At 42.2% G+C, this 8,829-nt stretch overlaps 1 protein-coding gene across 2 annotated transcripts in view; it reads right to left on the bottom strand.

Annotated features, from left to right (window-relative positions):
* Positions 1 to 6,643: 6,643 nt before the first annotated feature.
* The window catches only part of LAMA3 (laminin subunit alpha 3), a 254,462-nt gene continuing 252,276 nt past the window's right edge, over positions 6,644 to 8,829 (bottom strand). For both annotated transcript variants that reach the window (XM_054583453.1, XM_054583454.1), the window contains 2 exons: positions 7,797 to 7,916; positions 6,644 to 7,029 (listed from right to left, as the gene is read on the bottom strand). In XM_054583453.1, coding sequence (XP_054439428.1) covers positions 6,884 to 7,029; positions 7,797 to 7,916 — 266 coding nt within the window. In that variant the 3' untranslated portion in view covers positions 6,644 to 6,883. The remainder of the gene's footprint in view (positions 7,030 to 7,796; positions 7,917 to 8,829) is intronic.

The raw sequence follows: 8,829 nt of genomic DNA, 5'->3' as shown, positions 1-8,829 counted from the left end.
GGCCTCGAAGAAATGCCTTTGGAAGTCAGGACAGTGAGCCCTGAAGTGGTGAGAGGTATAGGGAGGGGAGCTGGCAACTTGGACTGTCTACTGCAAAGGTGTTTTTCTTCATTTGAAATATATCTGACTTGTGTACACAGCAACAGTCTACAATGTAAGGACAAATTTATTTCTCCATTGTTTCCTTACAATGGCAAATCAGGAAAAGTGATAAACACAGCCACAAAGTGAATAGGAAATTTTATTAAATCCTTAGCTTTCATACTTTCAGACATTTGAATTCCTTTCTTTGAAATAACTAAAATCACAAGGATACCCAACTTCTTATACTTCTCCATGTTTTATAGTATTGTTAATAGTAATATCAGCAATGATATCAAACATTTTTATATCATCTCATTTAACTTTGAGAGAAGCCTTGGGAAGGGACCTAATTTTTTGTTCCTCAAAACTTCTAGAATATTCTACACCACAGGACAGAAAGTTTGCATGCTTGAAACTCAGCTGAAATTATGGGCCCAAGGGAGCAAGGAGTGCCTCAGATTCAAGTGACTTCAAAGAGCAAAAGTTTTTCTGGAAGGGGGGTGGCTTTCCTGAGGACCTTTCCTCTTTTCTCGGAAAAGTAGGAAGAAAAGTTATGGGAAACAGTGGAACAGGAGCCAAACCCCACCGGGATCTGGGTTTGTCAAGAGCTATCGCAGCAGCAGCTGGACTTTGGGTTTAGGCAGTGACCCAGGGCGAGAAGTCCCATGAGACATGTCAGCCCCTGTCAGAGGCCTCCCCCTAACCAAGGACATTGCAATAACATGACACTGACAATCTCATTCTCTGTTGACAGCATTACAGTTGAATGCTAGATATGCTCAGTCACTTATTTTCCAGAACATGGACTTGACTTCTTACAGAAAGAGTATTCCCTGTAGGAAAGTTGCCGTTTGAACAGACAACATGCCAAGCTACATCACTGGATACCCAGGTCCATTAAAACTTTCCAGGAATGTATGCTGCCTAAGTATGAAATGATTAGTTACTGATTAATTTGCAAAAAGCTTTTTGAGCTAGGAATGGTTTAATCAGTAAGTGTGTGTGCTCTGCTCTCTGTGTGCGCTCATGAAGACTGAAGTGCGGCAGAAAGCTCCAGTTCTTTACCCTCTGAAACTCCCAATTCCCATTTTGTCAAGGACTCTATGCAGAGTATAATAAACCACACATTCAAAATTTATGGGGAATAAAACTTTTGGCAATGGAAAGGTACACTTTACATTCTGGGGTCACAGAAGTCTTTATGCGCAACGGAGAAGACAACATTTTCAGTAAACAGTATTCATCATCTCAAGACCCTGCCCTCTACTCTAGGAGAAAAATTGCTCCTACCCCCAGCATGATTAGAAGGGATATTCCAACCTTTTTTCTTTTTTTAGTTTTACTTTTTTTAAAAAAAGGTTTATTTGCTTTTAGAGAGGGGAAGGGAGGGAGAAAGAGAGGGAGAGAAACATTGATGTGCGGTTGCATTTCGCATGCCCCATGCTGGGGATCTGGCCTGCAACCCAGGCATGTGCTCTACACTGGGAACCGAACCAGTGAACCTTTGGTTCGCAGGCCGGCACTCAATCCACTGAGCCACACCAGCCAGGGTGGATATTCTAATCTGATCTCTGCTTTCTACACTCACGCATGCAGACTTCATGTTAGAATTTCTACACTGAGGAATTAAGTTATATTGTTTGGCAAATTTAAAAAAACTGGAAATATGACACATCTGTCACCTACTACCACCACTATTACCACTATCACTGATATTAAGAAGAAATAGTTATTTTCAATTTCTCTGTTGTGGGGGCAGGCTGCTGAGAGGGATGGAGGCTTCAGCTTTTACCCATTTAAACCACAAAAGACCCCAAATAGCGAACGAAATCTTAAAAAAGAACAAAGTGCGAGGTATAAGACTCCCTGGCATGAAATTATACTACAAAGCTACAATAATCAAAAGGGTATGGCGCTGGCATTAAAAACAGATATATAGATCATTGGACTACAATAGAAAGCTCAGAAGTAAATCCTCATGTGTATGGCCTATTAATATATGGCAAAGGAGGCAGGGACATATGGGGTAAAGACAGTCTCTTCAATAAGTGGTGTTGCAAAAAGAATAAGACTGGACCACTTTCTTACCTCATACATAAAAATAAACTCAAAATGAATTAAAGACTGAAACTCCTAGAAGAAAACATAGGCAGTAAACTCTTTGATACAGCTCTCAGTAATATCTTTTTTGATATATCTCCTTGACCAAGAGAAACAAAAGATAAAATAAACCAAATGGGACTTTATCAGACTAAAAAGATTTTGCACAATGAAGCAAACCACCAACAAAATAAAAAGACAACCTACCAAATGGAGAAGATTTTGCTAATGATACATATGATAAGGGGTAATATCCAAAGTTTATAAGGAACCCACACGACTTAACACCAAAAACCAAATAATCCAGTTAAAAAAATGAACAAAGGACCTGAATAGACACTCCCCCAAAGAGGACATACAGAAGGCCAATAGACGTATTCAAAGATGCTCAATGTTACTAACCATTGGGGAATTCAAATTAAAACCACAGTTTAAATACCACCTCACACCTGTCAGAACGGTTATCATCAATAAAGCAACAAATAACAAGTGCTTATAAAAATGTGAAGAAAAGGAAACCCTCCTGCACTGTGGATGGGAGTGCAGACTGGTGCAGCCACTATGGAAACAGTATGGAGTTTCCTCAAAAAATTAAAAAGATACCTGCCACTTGATCCAGTAGCTCAGCTTCTGAGTATTTATCCAAAGAAAACAAAAACACTAATTTGAAAAGTTATATTCGCCCATATGTTCACTGAAGCATTACTAGTAATAGCCAAAATACAGAAACAGTCTAAGTGTCCATCAATAGTAAATAGATAAAGAAGATGTAGTGCATACACACAGGAATATTATTCAGCTATAAAAGAGAATGAAATCTTAATTTGTGACAACATGGATGGACTTAGAGGGTTATTATGCTAAGTGCGTAAGTCAGAGGAGGACAAATACTGTATAATTTCACTTATATGTGTAATCTAAAAAAAAGGAATTAACAAAACAAAACAAAAACGTACTCATAGATATAGAGAACAGGCTGAGAGAGAACAAGCTGATGGCGGCCAGATGGGAGGGGGTGGGGAAGATGGGAATTTAAAATGAACAAACAAACAAAACTGCGCGCGCGCACACACACACACACACACACACACACACAGCCCTGGAAACAAACACACACACACACACACACAGCCCTGGAAACACACACACACACACACACACACACAGCCCTGGAAACACACACACACACACACACACACACACACAGCCCTGGAAACACACACACACACACACACACACACACAGCCCTGGAAACACACACACACACACACACACACTAAGCCCTGGAAACACACACACACACACACACACACACACAGCCCTGGAAACACACACACACACACACACACAGCCCTGGAAACACACACACACACACACACAGCCCTGGAAACACACACACACACACACAGCCCTGGAAACACACACACACACACACACACACACCCAAACCCGCCCCCCCCCCACGCCGCCCCGGAAATTTTACCTGAGTGAATCCTCATGAAAGTTTCAATCACAAAGAAAGCAAACTCACAGGGCAGAGGAGGACGAAGCCGCAGGCCGCGGCTATGGCCGAGGTTCGAAGGCTGCTCAGAGAGCACAGTGTGCCCTTCAGACCCTCAGAGGAGGGCCTTGCTCCTTTCTGAAAGCACGTCCCAGGCCTGGCACTGGTTTGGAGCTTCCAAAGAGTGACATGTTCTGCAAACCTGGCTGCGTCTGTGGCTCAGTGTTGGTTCCTAAAGACGACTGATGAAACTGCCTCCTCTCTAGAGGCATTTTTGGGAATTGCCCATCGGAGCCCATCAGCTGCCCGCTTGCTTCCCGGCGGCGATGTGACTCGGGCAGAGGCAAGGCTGGAGCAGGGCGCAGTGCGAGGAGCCGGCCCGCCCCGCCCCCAGGGGGGCTCCGCGCCTGAAGGGCCTGGGGCAGGCCTTGCTGAGTTTCTGTTTAGTGGCATCAGGGGCGAAGGCCAGTTTAAAAAGATATAAATGTAAATGGATATATTCAATTAGGAAACAATTTGGCAATAATTAACTACGAATATAAAAATGTTTATATCCTCTGGCCTAGTAGTTTTACTTCTAAGAAATTATCCTAAGAAAATAAATAAGTTTACATTCTATGACATTCATTTTAAGAGGCTGGCTAAATACATCATGGTAAATTCATGTGACGTAATACTCTATAGTTGAAGACCTGGGAAACTGTCACTATATAGTTTCTAAAACCATATAAAATATATACAATATAACTATGATTTTGTAAGAAAACATGAAGAATAATAGACATATAACTAAATACAAACAGATTTCTGAGTGATGAGATGATGAGTGATTTAATGTTTCTTTGCATATTCTAATTTTTCTATAATGTACATATATACCATTTATAGTCAATAAAATAATGTTATTTAAAAATGGTTCCACTCACATGCTGGCTCTGAATCACCATTCCTAAGAAATCTGGCCTTTCTGCAGCCAGCATGGGAACTGGAAGACAGGAGTGAAGGTGGTGGGGCGGGGATGTTGGGTTGGGGGTTTTGCAGGCAGCACTGTGCGGGCAGTGGGAGCAGAAAGGAGCTGAGTCAAAGCTCTCCACGGCGAAGCGAGGCCACTTCCTGTCTGGGAGGAAGAGCGCCTCGCCGAGTTCTGCCCAGGGTCACTGCCCTCTGCCATGGGGTTATTGTGAGTGTGGCAAAAACTCAACGGCCCTGAGAATTGAGGACTGAGGTCGAGAGGTACTGTGAGGGAGGTTGAAGCAGCCCGGGAAGGCACACAGTTGCTTCATAGTCACTTAGTGTCCTGGAGAGACTGGTGCCCAGGGAGAGGCGCTGAAAGTTTTCTCACAATCCAGGTCCCAGTCCTCTGGACCAAAATGAAACCAACTGTGGCCTGGTCCTGAACAGGTCAGTCGGCCACCAGTTGTCTTGTAGCCTCTCCGTAGGCTGTCACTCCAACGTCAGCACAACTTGTGAGAGGCTAAGAGCCAGGAAGAAGATAACGGTGGTGATATTTTTATCGCCCTTGACAGTTTACACATAATTTCCATGATAGTTCAGTGGAGAAGCTACACATATTCCTTCCAGAGAACACATATTTGCAATCTGAGAAGAGACATGCTGAGGGCTTTCTGTCTCCCCAGCTATAATCCCACCTGTGGCACTTTCTTCTTTCTGCCTTCTGGTGGCTGGGATTATGTTCAGCAGAGGCAGGCAGACAGCTGTTTCTCAAGCTACTACAACATGGTGGGAAAACCATGGTATTAGTGAAGAATTATTTGCCCTTTTATAATGAATCTGGAAAGTGCTGAAAAATAATCAGCACTAAAGAATAACTTTGTAGATTCAGTTAAGTCAATACCAGGAAGCCAGAAGAAAGAATCACCTGTTTAGGATGCTCTTCATGCAGAATTATTGCCTGAGTAGTAATCATCTGGAATAATTTTCACTTGAAATATCAAAGTATATGACTTAAGGTCATACATGACCCCGCATAGTGTCTCTGAAGTCCACCAGTCAGGCTCTGCTGAATATCCCTTCTGATGGGGATCTGCTACTTCTCCAGGAGAACTTTCATGTTTGCACAGAGATATTTGTTAGAAAGCACATCTACAAGACTGCAGTGTGAGGGTCTTAAAAGTGTACTGAGTTGGACTTTTGGCTTAGCTTCAGAGGTGGTGGGCATGTAGCTGTAAGAATACCACATAGGATTATGATATCCAAATTTCAGAATTATTTGTAATTTTCCTCCTGATGAACAAATACTATGGTAGAAGATAGAGGCTATGAAGTACTTGTGTAGTCTTCTTTATTAGGAAGAGTAGTGCTGGATAATAATATTAGCCCAGTATATGGTTCATTATTTCGCAAATAAAACTGGAAGTGATTCATCCTTCCCATTGACTACTGTTAGCTTGCCATGCAAAGCTTTAATTATAGTATGTGTATCCATCTCAGCTTCCCTGCTAGATGGTTTTTGCTCTTAGGGAATTGGTCATAAGCTAGAGTTGACTGGTAGCAGATTGTATGTGGGAAGTCACGTGGATTATAAGTTTTTAAAATTGGTTTGTTATTTACTATTTTATGAATATTATGTGTCTCCCACATTGTACTGCATATTCCTTCAGTGCAGGAATTACTTCCGATACCTGACTTGTGGAGCCAACACTGAGTACACATAGTACCTACCAGTATATGCTCAATAGTTATTTGTAGAAAACTGTGTTGTAGGTGGCATGTGCACATTGAACAGGTGCTGAAGAGTTAATGTGATTAACAATGACCATCAAGCCACTGGCTTTATGTTAATAAAACATCATAAATTAGAGTACACTGCATTAATTTAACCTCATAAATTATGACACCTTCACAGATGTAAGATTTTTATATTTTTAAAGTGCTTTAAAAGATATTTATTTTTAACAAGTGGAAAATAATGTTCTTTAAAAGACATTTCATTGGTGGTGAAAAATGATATTACCCAAAGCACGTAACAATTTGTTCATCATCGTCAAGAAGTGGGATTTTTTTTTAATATGAAATACATATGTAGCACTGAATGCCAAAATGATGGCTATGTGTGGTTGAAGTTCAAAATTGGATTCGCTATTAAACCTGCCCTCATGGTGTCTGAAGTCAAGAAAGACCTTGAGCAGGGAGAGGGAGGTGCGCTGGTGAGTTTTCTCACTGTGTAACGGGTTTGAGTCAGTGGTCAGGACAGCCATTCAGACTCACAGTCCCCCGGGCTTCCACAGCGTCAGTGACAGGGACAGGAATGTGGTTGACTTGAATACTCTTCAGGCAGCCGAAAAATGATTTCCAGACAGGGAGCTTCAGGGTCTTCAAATCGGCTGCAAGAGGAAAAGGAGGGGCATTCAATGGATAATTCATACTGTCAAATGAATGCACCTAATTTAAAAAATAGTCGGATTAGAGCTAAAGGGGCCCAGGGTCTTGGCCAACCCAGCCATTTCCTCCCTTTAATCAGGTATCCAACACCCCACCTGCTGTGATAAATCAGCACAAGGCTACTGTTCAAATTCTTCAGAGAAGGAGAATCCACAGCCCAAATCAATAGATAATAACTCTGAATGCAGTGCTTTTTATGGGCCATGAAAGACCTGTAAAATTAATGACCAAACTATTCGGAGGAACATAAAACAGTGAAGAATGACAAGAATCTTTTCAGGCAAACTTCCAGTCTTGAACTTGACTCCATCTCAGCCTGCCTGACTGTCCCATTCTGGCTCCACAAAGCTTAATAACTCATCGGCAAAACTTAAGGCCTGCAGAGGAGAGACCAGTTTCTCAGCCCCTGTCCTGATTCTTTGCTGATATCAGCTTCTTAGTTAACGCAACCTCTTAAGAGAGGCTTGTAACTTACAGGCTTGGGACAGGAGGAGGAAGCAGTATGTAGCCTGGGCCGCCATGAAATGTGCCCGTTGCTGGCCAATGGGTTCCCCATGTGCTAGAGCTAAAGGCCTCACCATTTCCACCGTATAGTCAACGCTGCTCTGCGGATGACCCATGGGCTGCGGTATCGCGTTTGTTGGGTTGAAATGGAAACGTTAAGAGCTGACACGGGACAACATGGAGTGGAAGTCATGTCGAGAGTTACCTGGGACACCTCCAATGTATAGTGGCTCCTGAGTGGTGGAGGGAGGGAAGGGGAGCCGTCCAGCTGTGTAGCTATTGTCTGCATCCAGCTCCAGGTGCAGGATGTGTTGTTTTATGGTGACTGCAGGGAAAGCAAGCTGGTCAGCTGGTGCCTAAGGAGAGCCCTGCTCACTGCTTAATGTCTACACTAGAGTGCAACCACTGGCTTCTTTTATCTCATTCCTGTCAGACCTGTGGGAGGACTGTTCTCAGGAATTCAGTCAACCCAGACATAAATTCAATTAATTTCTCCATACCAGGTGGTGTTTAGCTGCTTCTTCATTACAGAATTTAATCCTTAAAATTTGTGAGAAAGATATCATCACTCCTATTTCCCACATAAGAGACTGCCTCTCAGTTATTGACGAGCTTGACAAGATGGCTTGGTTATAAGTTGAATGGGGTTCAGGCCCTTGTCGCCTCTCTTTATAGGCCATGCTTATGTCACGTGACCTTGGCTTCTTTCCAAGAAGACACTGATTTCTGAAAACTAACTCCAAAGATGGTCGTTTTCGTACGTCCAAGTAATTCCACCCACGTTAATAATCTTAACTAACTGCAACGTAGTTAGCTTTCAAATTAGGCAATAAGAAACTAGTTTTTTTACAAATATATTTTAGCCAGAATAGGTTAATATATGTCCAAACTTCTGTCCACAAATTATTCATAAAATACCTGGTTCATAAAATAGCAGACAGCAGGCACAGAGAAAGGCTGCATCTGCTCTCTGTCCAGTCGTTTGTCTAAATCGTTTGCATCCATATTAAATGGCATTTTAAAAAAACCCCAACATTGAACTTTAACAATAGTAAGAGCAAATACTTACCTGAGCACTTACTATATATTAGACACTGCTAAGCATATTACATGCATTATCCCATTTAGTTTTCACAACCCTGGGAAGTATATACTCTTTTTATCTCTGCTGTGCGGACAAGGAAATAGACTATGAAGAGTAGCTTGCCCAAGGTCACACAGGAAAGTGCTGGGAATGA

The sequence above is a fragment of the Pteronotus mesoamericanus genome, unplaced genomic scaffold, assembly GCF_021234165.1.
Source record: "Pteronotus mesoamericanus isolate MK-2021 breed Mesoamerican mustached bat unplaced genomic scaffold, CSHL_Meso_final contig_74, whole genome shotgun sequence".
NCBI lineage: Eukaryota > Metazoa > Chordata > Mammalia > Chiroptera > Mormoopidae > Pteronotus > Pteronotus mesoamericanus.
This window is presented reverse-complemented; position numbering and strand designations above follow the sequence as displayed.